The sequence below is a fragment of the Malus sylvestris genome, chromosome 5, assembly GCF_916048215.2.
Source record: "Malus sylvestris chromosome 5, drMalSylv7.2, whole genome shotgun sequence".
NCBI lineage: Eukaryota > Viridiplantae > Streptophyta > Magnoliopsida > Rosales > Rosaceae > Malus > Malus sylvestris.
Genome location: NC_062264.1, coordinates 30,037,639 through 30,052,262, shown reverse-complemented (window position 1 = coordinate 30,052,262; position 14,624 = coordinate 30,037,639). Strand labels below are relative to the sequence as shown.

General features: G+C 40.3%; 2 protein-coding genes across 2 annotated transcripts; one reads left to right on the top strand and one right to left on the bottom strand.

The window, feature by feature from the left end:
- Positions 1-5,707: 5,707 nt before the first annotated feature.
- On the bottom strand, positions 5,708-7,769 carry LOC126620727 (uncharacterized). The gene is made up of 5 exons (XM_050288995.1): positions 7,558-7,769; positions 6,834-6,922; positions 6,650-6,747; positions 6,204-6,520; positions 5,708-5,965 (listed from the first exon to the last, which is right to left on the bottom strand). The coding sequence occupies exons 2-5, from the start codon at positions 6,840-6,842 to the stop codon at positions 5,856-5,858; spliced, it is 534 nt and encodes a 177-aa protein (XP_050144952.1). The 5' UTR covers positions 6,843-6,922; positions 7,558-7,769; the 3' UTR covers positions 5,708-5,855.
- Positions 7,770-12,176: 4,407 nt separating this feature from the next.
- Positions 12,177-13,980, top strand: LOC126622761 (uncharacterized). Its single transcript, XM_050291489.1, has 3 exons — positions 12,177-13,211; positions 13,473-13,900; positions 13,959-13,980. Exons 1-3 carry the CDS (start codon positions 12,177-12,179, stop codon positions 13,978-13,980), a joined length of 1,485 nt encoding a protein of 494 aa, XP_050147446.1.
- Positions 13,981-14,624: the final 644 nt, after the last annotated feature.

Sequence of the window (14,624 nt, the reverse complement as noted above, 5' to 3'; positions counted from 1 at the left end):
ATGAGAAGGTAAACTAATCTGGAATATCCAAACGTGGATGGGTGGTACGACTGCTCAGTTTCCCCTGAATGCAACGACTACCTGAGCTGGACAACTCCCAGAATTGGCCTCGATAGTCCTTCCCCTGGAATAGACTTAATCAACTGAAGGATTCGATTCAGCGAGATCCCGGGTCTCTAACCAGAAGAGACATTAAGTGCAGGACCCCTGCCCATGAAAGAATTTGTAACATCCCACATCGCCTAGGGGAGTGATCTTTAAATGTATATTCCTATTCCTACCTAGCACGAGGCATGTTGGGAGCTCACTGGCTTCGGAAGCGAGAATGAGGCCAGAGCACTCCCAAGATGGGTGACCCATTGGGAAGTTGCTCGTGAGTTCCAAAAAAAAAACCGTGAGGGAATGGTAAGCCCAAAGCGGACAATATCGTGCTACGGTGGTGGAACGGGCTCGGATGTGACAAATGGTATCAGAGCCAATCTCTGGCCTGAAGTGTGCCGACGAGGACGTCGGGCCCCTAAGGGGGGTGGATTGTAACATCCCACATCGCCCAAGGGAGTGATCTTTAAATGTATATTCCTATTCCCACCTAGCACGAGGCCTTTTGGGAGCTCACTGGTTTCGAATTCTGTTCGAACTCTGAAGTTAAACGAGAAGGAGGCCAGAGCACTCCCAAGATGGGTGACCCACTGGGAAGTTGCTCGTGAGTTCCCAAAAACAAAACCGTGAAAGAATGGTAAGCCCAAAGCGGACAATATCGTGCTACGGTGGTGGAACGGGCTCGGGATGTGGTGGACCCGGGCCGGGATGTGACAGAATTCGCATGACAAGATGGTCAGTCCTCGACGTGCAAATCTTCATGAAGTGACTTGGTTTTAAATTGTTGCAATACTAGTTAAGCAACCTGCGAAATCAAGGTTGCGACTCAGAAGGATATGGCCTCTAAGGCGCGATTTCGCCTACAACTCATGCGTAAAACGCATCCGAGAGCTAGGACGACGCCTGAAGTGGTTACGCGTGTCTTCTGCTTCTGTAAGTAAGACGCCCGGCCGACGACCCAACAGTTGGCAGCCCAAGGCAATCTGTAAGCCAATACTTACGCCTACTATGACTACGTGGACTCGCTTATTTACTTAAAAGTGGCGCTTTCGACCAACGGTCTACGGTTTAAGTTTTGAGAGACAAAGTCAAGTGTCATAACTATAACAGCTACGCAGACCTCATCTGTTTTCTACGATAAGCACTAGTCCAGCTGACGGCTCTATAAGTTAAAAATCTCACAACATGCCCCGGGAGGGCCAAAGCTCAAAAAGTCACAAAGACGAGTGTCATAACTATAAAAGTTACGCGAACTTCTTCTGCTTCATATAAGAAGCATGAGTCCGACCGACTGCTTAATAGGTTAAAAATCTCGCAACATGCCCCGGGAGGGTCAAAGCTCAAGAAGCCACTAAAATCGAGTGTCACAACTATAGAAGCTACGCGGACCTCCTATGCTTCCTACGAGAAGCATGAGTACGGCCGACGACTCTATAAGTTAAAAATCTCGCAACATGCCTCGGGAAGGGCAAGGCTCAAGAAGCCACTCAAAAGCCAGAATACAACCAAAGTAGCGACGTGAACTCATCTGCTTTCTACGTGAAGTATACGTTTGATCGCTAGCCCTATAGGTTAAAATTTTCACAACACGTCCTGGGAGGGCTAAAGCTCATGAAGCTACCCAAAGCCGAGATTCACAGCTATAGTAGCTACGCGAACTCGCCTGCTTCCTACGAAGACAACGAGTTCGGCCGCCGGCTTTATAAGTTAGAAGTCTTACGTTTTTCCTCTTACAAGTAAAGCTCTATGAGCATCAAAGCCAAAACTGAAGCCTAAAGTGACCACGTGAGTCAACTGCTCCATCGAAGTAGCCAACTCAACTACCCATCCTACGACAAAGTTTTGTAAGTCGCCTCAAGCAGGCAAGGCTCTCGAAGCCCCGAAGACAAAGCTAAAACCTAAGTGAGGATGTGGGATCAGCTGCTTCATTGAGGCAGCTCATCCAGCTGAATGCCCTACGATAAAGTTTTGCAAAAAATATGGCGAAACAGAAGGATGAAGCAAAACAAGGAAAGTTGTTTATTAAATTTCTAGTAAATTGATATATCGGCTCGAAGGCCAACAAAGTTCAAGCAAAGTATAACATAAAGGAAAAGAAGAAAACTCCTAAGTCTAAGCAAAAAGGCTACTCCTTGGCAACCTGCGCAACCACTGGTTCCTCGACTGTCACGTCTTCAACAGTCGCACCACTCCTAGCAGCCAAAGTTTCCATCAGCTCATCCTCAGCCGCCCCTGCCTGGACTGCCTAACCTTCAATTGCTCCACCAAAAGCAGCCTCATCCAGTTCCTTTTTCAGGTTCTTGCTAGTAGACATAGCACTTTGCAGATCCACTTCTTTGGACTCAAGCTTACTGGCAACCTCTTTGAGATAAGACACTTCAGCATGCATGAAGATAAGCTCATCGTCCTTGGCAAAACAAGCAGATCGTAACTCCGAATTGATACACTCAAGGTCCTTAACCACTAGAGAAACACAACTGACTTCCTTCTTTGCAGCTTCTAACATCGCCTAAGTCGCACTAAGCCTAGCATTCAAAGGGGCGACCTCTTGATGAGCGATTTCCAACTACAAAGAAGTGGGGGCAGAGACATCATACCCCTTCAAAACGGCGAGTTCAGATTTGAGCTTCTCGATCTTTTCAACAGCCAAGCGAAGTTGAGCCACCAATGCCACTTCAGCCTCCTTAGCACACTTGACAGCATCCTGATCAACGCGCATAGGTTCAGTTGCCAGGATCAAAATCTTATGCATTGTAGCAATCAGGGATGACCTCCTTGAATAAGCAGGACGCCTCGTAAAGAAGTATGAGCAGATGACAACTTTCCCAACTCTGTCAACAAACTTGGTGCATGCATCGACGTCTTCAAGCAGGTTAGCCTTCAGCAACACATAAACCTCGGGAAACTCTTTAGCCTCAAACTTGGTGGATCTCTCACAACTGCTCGTGCGAGCAGATTTCCCATTCTTAGCAGACGAGTCAATCACGGCAGAATGAGAAACATGCCCAGGCGCCACCTTAGCAGCAGAATCCACTTTCCCGCTTTTCATAGCGGCAAGCCTCTCAGAAACCAATCCAGACTTAGTTCCTGACAGATGCTTCGACACAAACTCGGACACCAAATGCGTTATTGAACCCTTCCGCTGGGCAAGTCTCTTAACAATGGATGCGGTCACCTTCGGAGCAGCAGGTTTCACAGGCTCAGGCTCAATAGTCTTCTTTACCCCCTTAGGGGAAGTTAAATCAATGATAAGCTTCTCGGCAACAGACGAGCTCCCACGAGCAGCAAAAGAAGTCATTGGCTTCTTCTTAGCCGAAGGCTTACAAGCAGGTGGGGAAGACCTCTTATTTCCACCATCATTGGCAGCGGGCTCTACAGCAGCGATTGGGCGAGCCAACTCCTCATCCTTTATCCACTTTATCTCTTCATTCGGAGGTAAGCCACATTTCTCCCGACGAAGAGGGCTGAGCAGCCAGCGCCACTCACGGTACTCAACAGGAATGCCCAAGGCGACGTGCACTTTTTTCATATCTGTCAAAATCCTTGGAGTTGAGCCAAACTCTGAATCTACGCAAAGTAAGAATGACGATCAATAAATTGAAGTCATGAAGCAGCTTAACAAAAAATTCAAGCAGGACAAGAATGAAGTAGTTCACTTACCACTGATAAAAGTAGTCGGGACACGCAGTTCAGGAGAACAGTCAGACTCCCACTCTCTACTGACCTCCAAGGTGTCTCTTGCCCACTCATGGTCACCTTTGCTAGAAGCATCGAGCATCATGTAGCGAGACCTCAGCTGCCCCACACCTTCCTCGTGGCCGATCTCAAAGAAGTACCAAAACTCATTTATGGTCAAGCCAAGATCAAAGAACCTACTCAAGTTTGTGAATCTCACCATCGCACAAACTGCATTTGGGGAGCACTGAGCAGACGCGCATTTCATGAAGCAGATCACTTCCTGGAAAAGACGCAGCATGGGAAAAGTAAACCCTAACACGAAGTAGTACGAATGGAATGTGATAGCTCTCTTCCTAGTAGAGGCACCATCGCCGCATGGTTCATGGCCGCTATCATCTTTCACCCGCTTGACGCGAACCCCAGACGAAATCGCATGCTTGTACACCTCAAGAAAATCCCGAAACAGCTCATCGGAATTAATCTTGACATGCTCAGCTTTGAAATAGCCCACCTTGTCGGAAGAGCCATCTTGACGGTACAAGGGTGGAGGATATTCGTCACTCTTGCGATCAGAGGAAGACATCTCAAAGTCTCTGCAGAAAGTACAAGGAAAAATATTTAGAAGGCATATCGCAAGAAGAGAATAAAACAAATAAAATAAAATAAAAAGAAGAAGGATCGCAAGCCCAGCCAAATCATAATTGTGTTGTGTTTAGGTTTGCTGGATAATGTTCTGAGTGACTACTTATAGGCCAAGGCCGTTCTTCTAACAACCACCACAATAGCAACAACCGATCTGACGATCTAGGTTCCATTGACGACAATTGTGGACTTGATGACTGGCCATGCTTCTTGTGGAGCCTAAAATAATCCCAAAAATTCTAGAGGCGACATGTGGACTTTTATTCAAGAAAGACAAGATTGTCCTCAATAAATGGGCAGGTTTCTCTGATGTTCCCACGCGTAGCTCACACCCTTGGAGATCTCGGCAGCTGAATACGACTGCCCACAGCTCACCTGCCCTTGTCAAGGAATTAAAGATAATGATTAATTACCCAAATCCTATCTTTAATACATTCCCAATTGAAGATTGACTCCAATCAAGTAAGTAATCCTAATTTAAATAAATAATCATATCTTTAATACATTCCCAATTGAAGATTGACTTCAATCAAGTAAGTAATCATAATTTAAATAAATTAAGGATAATCACACCATTATTTCAAGATATTATTTCCTATTTAATATATTGGGAATATTTAGAGAATATCTCTTCATTAAACACTATGGCCGACCCTATCTCTATAAATACTCCATATTCTACCAAATTTTCAAAGCTTTTGCAACCTTAAAAAAAGCCCCAAACACTTTACTCTCTCAGATAAACTAACTTAGGTATCAGAGATCTGTTGACCTAACCCCCCCCCAACCTCGTGGGCGCGTGAGGCTTAGGTCTGTGATCAAATGTGTTGATTGTTTTGCAGGTGCATTTTCGTCAAAACTGAAGACGGCGGAAATTTGCATCGACACTCCTCATTTTGCTGATTATCTTGGAGCAGGGGCTGTCATGATCGGATTCGCTGGCATAAACATTCCTTCTGATGCTTTTAACAGACCAAAAGAAGCTATACTTGTGTTAGACCAGTGAAGCTCGCAATGCATCAGGCACGGGAAGGCCGGTTTCAGCTGCCCCTTCATAGCATACTTTGCATTTTACACGTAGAAATGTGTGATATTTGTACTGTTTTCAGAATTTTTGTAAATGTATCTATGATGGCGATATTCTAAGCTACAGTAACTTACGCAAATGGAAATCACACTTCGTGATTACCGTAGTTCCTTTAATTTCTTTCACTTGGATCAATTGACGATTAATGCGATTACAAATCAAGCTCATTTTGTAGGATTCAAGCGATCACTCCAATCTAAATGCACATAACGGTTAACCATGGCCATTCAATCAATTCCAAATTACTCCAAATCCAAATGAGTCCCTTTTGAGGACAAGTATATGTCTACATGTAATCATTAAGATTTCGAAACAACAAAGCCACGAATGAACGCTACACGATCAATAATTATTCAATAAAAAAATACTGAAAACCGTCGAGGAGTCTACGGATCAATCGTGGAGCTTGACGAGCAGCACCACTTTTCAACGTTGCTTCCAGATTATGTATTACGGGCACTGCAAAACAAAGGCAGCAAAAATTCACATTATTGAGTATTTAACCACATGGTTCTCCCATTAACCACAATCCTTCTATCAATTTATGGTCATTATCTGAAATCAAATGGCACTAATCACTAATCAAATACAAATTAAGGGGTATTAAAAACAAAGGAAATTAATAGAGACGAAGAATTATAAATTAGCTTTCAGAATCAAATAGGGCTGAGTAGTATCTAAAGGATAAATAACTTACTAATAGGAGCTCCCATTGGACTGCCCATAACTTCATTAGGAAGCTGCAAAATATAGTCCGGAATGGTTGCACCCACCAAAAATTGAGCGACCTCATTGCTAAAGTTGTTGCAATTGTGAGTAAGCAAACGATAGGTTTCCACAGTATACCGGGGACTGATCCCCTGCAAATATATCTCAAAGACATCCTTGGGCACATGTGTGACACCCAAATCTACCACCTTTATTGGTGTCCCATATGCCGTTGACCCAGCAGGAGCATGTTTTATGCCTCCCCCAAAATAGTACTCATTACCATAAACCACCAATCCCGTGTGCCTGCGATTGAAAATTCACATGGAAGGTTTAATTACCTTTACACATGCCCTGCCAAGAAGAAAATACGAAATAACAATATTTCTTCATATCGGAGTTCTCATCGTATTCCAATGAACAAAAAACACTTACCATATGCCCTCGATGGCTTTCCCCAAGACAGCCATGGACATTTGCCTAGCTAATCCTTGGCTCAGGTCATATACATTTAGAATAACCTTGTGACCCTCCTGCAACCAAATTAATACATCAATTAAAGAACTGCATTGCAAAGCAAGAAAAGAAGTCAAAATACAACAAATATAACAGTACACACCTCTGCCATCTCTGCGGTCCAATATCAAAAGGCTCAGTAGACAAAAATGCGGGGTATTGAGCTAATGAAGATCGCGTATTCCAATTACACTCATAAAGATAATAATTAAAAAAACATGGTAAGGGCCAAAATTCAGGGAGAAAAATAACAGATTCAGTTATAAGCAGCTAAAGCCGGACACTATGATTGCCAGAATCGACATATAAATGCCCGAATTCTAAATTTTGCAAATTTCTAATACAAGTTAGAAAAATAGTACTGGTTGCTCCTGTGCTTCAACCACCATCACCAAAAAACGTAAAAATGCACAAAAATCACCAAATTGTAACGCAAAACAATTTTATTCGTTTAATATCATCAACATATTTCCCAATTGCAAAACAAAACCAGTAATTGGGGCTACTTTGCTCAAATCTACACTAATTATCATACAAATCACTAAATCAATGAACAAAATCCTGAATTACCCTCCAAAAACACCTTTTAAATATTCAAATATAGCAATTACATACAGCAATCTACCTTAAGCATTGGATCCCACAGATCAAACCAAAAACCCTAAAAATTCCGCAAAAAATTCCAAAATTTTTAAGTTTAAATTTTTCTACAAACTCTCAACAAAATCGAAATTTTTTTACGTAAAGCAAATTCGATTAAACAACTGAAAGGCTGATGGATGAATATTAGTGATTCAATTGGCGTTTTGTAACGAGAGAGAACGTACCTGAGCGCGAAGAAGCCACGAAGAGAAGTTCTCACTTTTCTGCGATTTGCGTGAGCAGGTTCGGATCCGTCTGATAGCACCAAAGCTCAACAGCCCTTTTCTCAACCTGCAAGTTATGGAAGAAGAGAGGGAAGGAGGGAGAGAGAGAGAGAGAAATGTTTCCACCATCAAATGACCGTTCTTCCCACAATCCAGCCAATTGGTTACGTATAAGTTTCCACTATCACAACTGGCCATATAACTAAACAACTTGATTAACTACTAATTAAAGTACTTTAAGCTTCTAATTGAGATCAAGGTAATCACAATCATAACACCGTCGCTTTAAACACTTTTCCAACTAACTGGGATGACAATTTGGATTCCCTGATCCCACTTCTATGACGTTTTAGAACTTACTAACCAGTTATGTTGGGACACGTGGATTGTCATTCAAAGCCCACGCGCTCTCTGGAAAATAAAATATTATTTCACTTTTCTTATTTTTGGCGCGACCTCCTGCTAAACTCTTCCCGCTGGTCTTTCCTTGTATTAAAAGATGAATACAAATTAGGCTTTTTTTTTTCCTTTCTATTTTAGGAAATTTAATGTAGGTGATAATTTTATATATTTAGACACGAGTTGATTTTTTTTTTTTTGTGGGTTAACCACGAGTTGATGTTTTGAGCAAGGTTTAAAAGACGTTAAGCGTTAGTCGGGCGATGGGTTGGGGCCTAACGTCTAGGCGCCTAGGCAAATTTAAGTAAATCTATTATATTTCGTTTAAATAAATGTCTGCTTATACTTAAAAAAAAAAAAAATATATATATATATATATATCATTATAAACTACAAAATAGAATGACATATATATTATGAAATATTGGAACATAATGAAAAAGAAAATATAAGACACATATATAATGTGTGTTCATTTAAATATGCAACAAGTCTCTTGCAATTTATTGAAGAAAAAAATGCAAAATGAAAGTTATCTATTTAATGTCTAAGTAAGTCGCAACCTAAGCGGGTGCCTAAGCTGGTTTGGGCGGGCTAGACTAGTGCCTAGGCGATCTAGACAGACGCCTCAACAAGTATAGACGCTATTTCTTAATCTTCAAATGCTTTGGTATTAATCAGGATGGTGACCAACTACCTAACGCATAAGCAGTGTTAGGCGGGAATTTTTAAAACAGTGGTTTTGAGATGAATTTTCAACTGGTATCAACAAAAACAATTTTTCTTTTGAAAAAAATTACATTCCAACGCCATTTCTTTGCAAGGTTGCATCGAAAAAAAGGAAGAGCGGAATGGTGGTTTAAAGTCAGTACCATTTGTTAAAATTTTCTTTATTTATTAAAAAAATTTTGATTGATCAATTACAATATTTAAAATATTCTGTAAGCTTTAATAAATTACCCTTTTTTCTTGAATGAATTTTTTTTTCTCTTCACTGGGCTTCTACCATTTTTAGGTGAGATATTGTCATTTTCTTTGTTTATTTTATAGAAGTGATAATGGGGGAGAGAAGATTTGAATAGAAACCTCATGCGAGAGATGTTTTAACATATTCGGAACACAAGCTGGAATATTATGTGTCACAATACACGTAGAGAGATGATATATTTTTTAGCGTTCTTTCATTTGTGTTGTGACGCGTGGTATACCGGCTTGTATTATGAATAGGTAGAAAAATTTCTCACTAAATACAAAAGATAATATTCTTAACCAACTAAACTACAAGCTCATTATATTGTCATTTTTCTTTTGATTGGGTAAAACTTTAACCCATCAACTAATTTGTTTGAGTATTTAGCAATAAACCTTCAATTTTAGCCCCAAAATTTATCTAAAAGTCCCATTTTGGGGTCTAACATTTGTTTTTACAAATTTCACCTAATTCTTTTATTTGGAACTATGTCATGTTTTGTTGGTATGAATGCAATGCACAGTTGTTCAAAGGCCAAATGTAACTAAATGCTTGTATAAATATTTGGAAAAGAATGTTCTCCGTAACAGTTACACACAACTATTTGTTGACGTCTCATATTACACACATTAGCCAACCGGAACATAATAAAGTTTACCACTTAGTTACTCTCTTTAAATATCAAATTGTCACAACCCGTCCCAAATTATTTCTATCGGTGTTGTGAAAAGACTAAAATGCCCTTGGACATTAAGTGTGTTGTGTGTGTTTTAGCTTAATATTTTGACCCATTTAAATCCTTTTCCTAAATTTTTGGACTCATTTAGGATTTAAGTTTTTATGGGTGCCAAATCTGGACACACACACCCACACGTGCAACTCACTCTCTCTCTCTCTCCCTCGAAATCTCTCTTTATTCGTACAATTGTACGGCCATTCACCATCCACCCTCAACCAGTCGCGGATCGAGGTTGTGGATGTTGGTATCGTGCTTCTTTCAAGCTCAGAAGTCGAGTAGTGGTTTTGGTTGGACGTGAAATTGATCACTCATATATTTCATGCATTTATACCATCAATTTCTAAAGTCTTTGTGATGTTTTTGTGTTAAAATTGTGGCATTTTACCTTACCTTGTGTTAATGTACAGTTAATTTTGTTTTAGGATCAATTTCAAGCAAAATGGAATAAAGAAAATAGAAAAAACAAATAAAAGAACTAGAAGGTGGAGCACTAGGAAGTGTGAATTGAAATGGCTGCCTTTTGTTAAAGGAAAAGACACGGCATAAAGAAGTAGACAGAGAGGATGGCACACGGGACAGAAAGAATAAAAGAAAAGAAAGCAGGGAGAGTGGATTGACAGAAGGATAGCACAGCAGCAAGGAAAAAGGGGAAATAATACACGGCAAAGAAGTGGGGAAGACACGGACAGAAAAAGCAGAGAAAGGAAAACAGAAAATAAAGAAGTGGGAGGACACGGACTGAGTGGAAGAATAAAAGAGAGGACAAACTGACGTGAGAAGCAGAGAGAGATGAGAGACTGACAGAGAGCAGGCAGAGACTGACGGACAGAAGCAGAGGGCGCAGAAGGAGAGAAGAAGAGGCTTCACTCTATTTTTCTTGGTTTTATCTTCTCAAACCCATGTTTTACTTTTGGTTTAATTTGAGAATTATGTGTAACTAAATTTTAAGTAGTTAGGGGCTGTTTTGAAGCCCCGAATATGATTGTAATTTTGTTGTGATATTTTGTTTGAATGACTTTTATGAAAGGATGAAAATTGTTTCACTACTTATGTCATTGATAAATTCTTTATGTGTTTCTATGGATGCATACATAGTGAGCATATCTAGGATTTTAATGCTATGAATATATGTTTACCTGCCCTTGTTGAATGAGGACCTACATATGTTCTAGAGTAGCACTTGTTAATTGTGGTTAACATGTGAACCGATTTCTAGGATAAGTAAGACAACGCCAGTACTTACGATGCCTTGTGATGACTCAAACTCTTTTTATTTTTAATGATTTCTACTTCTTAAATCTATGAACACGCCATTCTAGATTGCATGTTAGGGACTAAGTTAAGTTGAAAACGTCATTCTCTTAACATACTACGTAAGAAAGAGTAATAGGTTGAGTTCTAACAGTGAGCCAACTTGAGCATCTTCATCCGGAAATAAAAGGGATTTGAATGAAACATAACATGCTTGCATGATTATTTGGTGGTGGATAGCATTTCCCCTAACTCGTTTTCTTAACTTGTGAATTAAAATCTATTGGTATTATTTAAAACTTGTTGAGGTCCTGTTTTGTCCGATTTAATTTAAATAGCTAATCAACTCCAAAAATCCCAAAAATTTGTGTGAGCATAGCTTGGTGTGTCTAGTTTATGTGTATAAAATTTCGTTGCATTTGGATAAGTGTAAGTTAGTCTCATAATTATTGTTCGGTGGCTGGTCAATGGAGACAGCCACCCTGTTTTTGTGACATTTTAAGTATTTGGATAAAACAATCTTCTGCGGGAAAGACCCTTATTTTCATATGCTACAATCGAAAAATTTTAGTGTTAATAAGGAAAATTAATAGGATATTTGTGGGCTACTTTGTGGTGTGCTTTTAATCCTACCAAATTTTGGCGTCGTGTCGCCGGGGAGTGTTATTTCTAAATTACTTATTTTTCTATTGTTTTCTTTTCTTTTCCAATTATTGTTTTTGTTTTTATTTCAGGTACTCTTTGTAGTACATGCATACTCGAAAGTCTAAGAGCATTGATCTAGCTTCCTACGATCCAGAGATTGAACGAACATTTCGAAAGCTTCAAAGAAAAATCAAGCAAAAGTGTGCATCGGTGTCTTTACCACAATCTTCTCCACCACATTTAAGTTCGGAAGAGGAGGAGGAACCACAAGAAGGCATGGCTGATAACCGTACATTGAGGGAGTTGGCAATGCCAAATACGGATCAACAACCATTGTGCATCACATATCCAAATGCAGAAGGAGGATTTGAGCTTAAGTCCGGCATGATTCACTACTTGCCTAAGTTCCATGGCTTCTCAACAGAGGATGCCAACAAGCATCTCATGGAGTTTCACGTGGTATGCTCAGGAATGAGACCAGCAAATGTGGATGAGGAGCAAGTCAAGTTGAGGGCATTCCCATTTACATTAGAAGCTAAGGCAAATTAGTGGCTTTACAATTTACCTTCGGGATCAATGAACACATGGAACCAGGTGAAGCAAGCATTCTTGGAGCAATATTTTCCGGCCACAAAAGCTGCAAGCATAAGGAAAGACATATGTGCAATCCGACAACAACAAGGAAAACCCTTTGGAGATTACTATGAGTGGTTCACACATTTGGTTGCATCTTGTCCTAACCATCAGATTTCAAAGCATTTACTAATACAATACTTTTATGAGGGATTGTATGGTACTGATCGTGTAATGCTTGATGCAGCAAGTGAAGGAGCATTCATGGACAAGACGCCTACTAATGCTAAGGCATTGCTAAAGAACATTGCTGGCAACACACGACAATTTGGAGGGAGAGATGAGCTACCTTTTAAGAAAGTTAACGAGGTAAGTGCTAATTATAGTATTGAATTACAATTAGCTAACTTGACTAATCTTGTGCAACAGGTTATTGTGGCTCCAAAACAGGTGTGTGGTGTATGTTCAATGATGGGACATGCCACATACATGTGCCCTTCGTCGATGGATCAAGGTGGTCTTGAGCAAGCTAATGCATTAGGAGGATTTCAAGGGCAACAAAGGCAAAAGTATGATCCCTATTCCAACAACTATAATGCAGGATGGCGCGATCATCCACACTTAAAGTGGAACAATCAAGACAACGGACAACAATCTGTTCCCAACAACTATAACTGTCCGCCTGGCTTCTTTCAAGCAAGACCGCGGGCACCATTTCAGCCTCAACAACAACAAGCTCCAAGTAAGTCTCTTGAGGATTTAATTGCTTCTTTAGCTAACTCTACTCAATCTCATCAACAGAAAACAAACAAAGCAATTGAAAACCTTGAGCGCCAAATGAGTCAGTTAGCAAGTTTGATGGGGCAACAACACCAACCAGGAAGGTTGCCTAGCCAAACCGTGGTAAATCCAAATGCGGAGCAGATGAATGTTGTGACTTTAAGGAGTGGAAAAGAAGTTTTTGAGCAAGATGAGGCTTCAACAGAAACTGAAAAGTCTCCTAAAGATACAGAATTGAACAAAAAAGATTCTGATAAGGTAAGTAAAGAAGTTCAAAATTCATTTAACTCATGTGTCCCTATTCATTTTCCTCGTTGGTTTATGAAATCTAAGAAAGAGCAAACTGATAAGGAAATCTTGGATACTTTCCGGAAAGTCCAAGTGAACTTACCTCTTTTAGATGCCATAAAACAAGTGCCCAAGTATGCAAAGTTCCTTAAAGAGCTTTGTACAAACAAGAGGAGATTCAATGATCAAAAAACTGTGGCATTAAGCGAGGAAGTATCAGCTGTTTTGCAGAGAAAGCTGCCACCGAAGTTGAAAGATGCCGGTAGCTTTACCATTCCATGTGTAATTGGAGGCAAAGAGTTTGGGAGAGCATTGTGTGATTTGGGGGCATCCATCAATCTGATGCCATATTCAGTGTATGAGTCATTGAACCTTGGAGACTTGAAGGAAACAAAGGTAGTAATCCAGTTGGCAGATCGTTCAAATAGATATCCCAAAGGCCTATTGGAGGATGTACTTGTGCAAGTGAATGAGCTCATTTTTCCCGCTGACTTTTTTGTTCTTGAGATGGAACATGATCCTATGCCTACTGCACTTCCTCTTATATTGGGAAGACCATTCCTTAGAACAGCACGGACGAAGATTGATGTCTACGATGGTACCTTAACCATGGAAATTGATGGGGAAAACGTCAAGTTCAGAATCTTCAATGCTATGAGGTATCCTAGTGAATTAGAATCTTGTTTGTCTATTGATGTGTTTGACTATTTTGTGCAGGATTGTTTTAATGAAGGTGTGAGACAAGATAATTTAGAGAAGGCATTAGTGCATAGCATTACACATGGAAATTTTAACTATTCAGAGCACATTGAAGAAGAATTAATCCAAACAGTGGCCTCTCTTGAGTCTCTTTCACCAATTCGTGGTAAGTGTTCTTCTTATTTTATTTCTCTTCCTACTTCTAACGAAAAAACTCTTCCTTCTGTGATTCAGGCACCTAAATTGGAGCTTAAACCGATCCCTAAACATTTGAAGTATGTATTTTTGGGAGAGGATGAAGCATTACCAGTCATCATATCGTCACAACTCACAGTAGAAGAGGGGGAGAAACTGATCCGGGTACTGAAGGATCACAAAACTGCCATAGCTTGGAGCATTGCAGATATCAAAGGTATAAATCCAGCTACATGTATGCATAGGATTCTACTGGAAGAAGGTGCAAAACCAACTAGGGAAGCTCAACGCCGTTTAAACCCACTCATGATGGAAGTCGTAAAAAAAGAGGTTATCAAACTTCTTGATGTTGGCATCATATATCCTATTTCGGATAGCAAGTGGGTAAGCCCTATTCAAGTAGTCCCTAAACGATCTGGAGTCACAGTTGTTAAGAATGAAGTTACTGAGCTAATGCCTACACGTGTGCAAAATAGTTGGAGAGCCTGT

Coding starts and splice junctions, on each gene's coding strand:
- LOC126620727 (XM_050288995.1), bottom strand. Junction 6,521..6,649: donor AAAGCCATCGAGGGCATATG/GTAAGTGTTTTT, acceptor TTTCAATCGCAG/GCACACGGGATTGGTGGTTT. Junction 5,966..6,203: donor TCCAATGGGAGCTCCTATTA/GTAAGTTATTTA, acceptor TTTGTTTTGCAG/TGCCCGTAATACATAATCTG.
- LOC126622761 (XM_050291489.1), top strand. CDS start 12,177: ATGAACACATGGAACCAGGTGAAGCAAGCATTCTTGGAGCAATATTTT. Junction 13,212..13,472: donor ACAAAAAAGATTCTGATAAG/GTAAGTAAAGAA, acceptor GCTGTTTTGCAG/AGAAAGCTGCCACCGAAGTT. Junction 13,901..13,958: donor AGAATCTTCAATGCTATGAG/GTATCCTAGTGA, acceptor TATTTTGTGCAG/GATTGTTTTAATGAAGGTGT.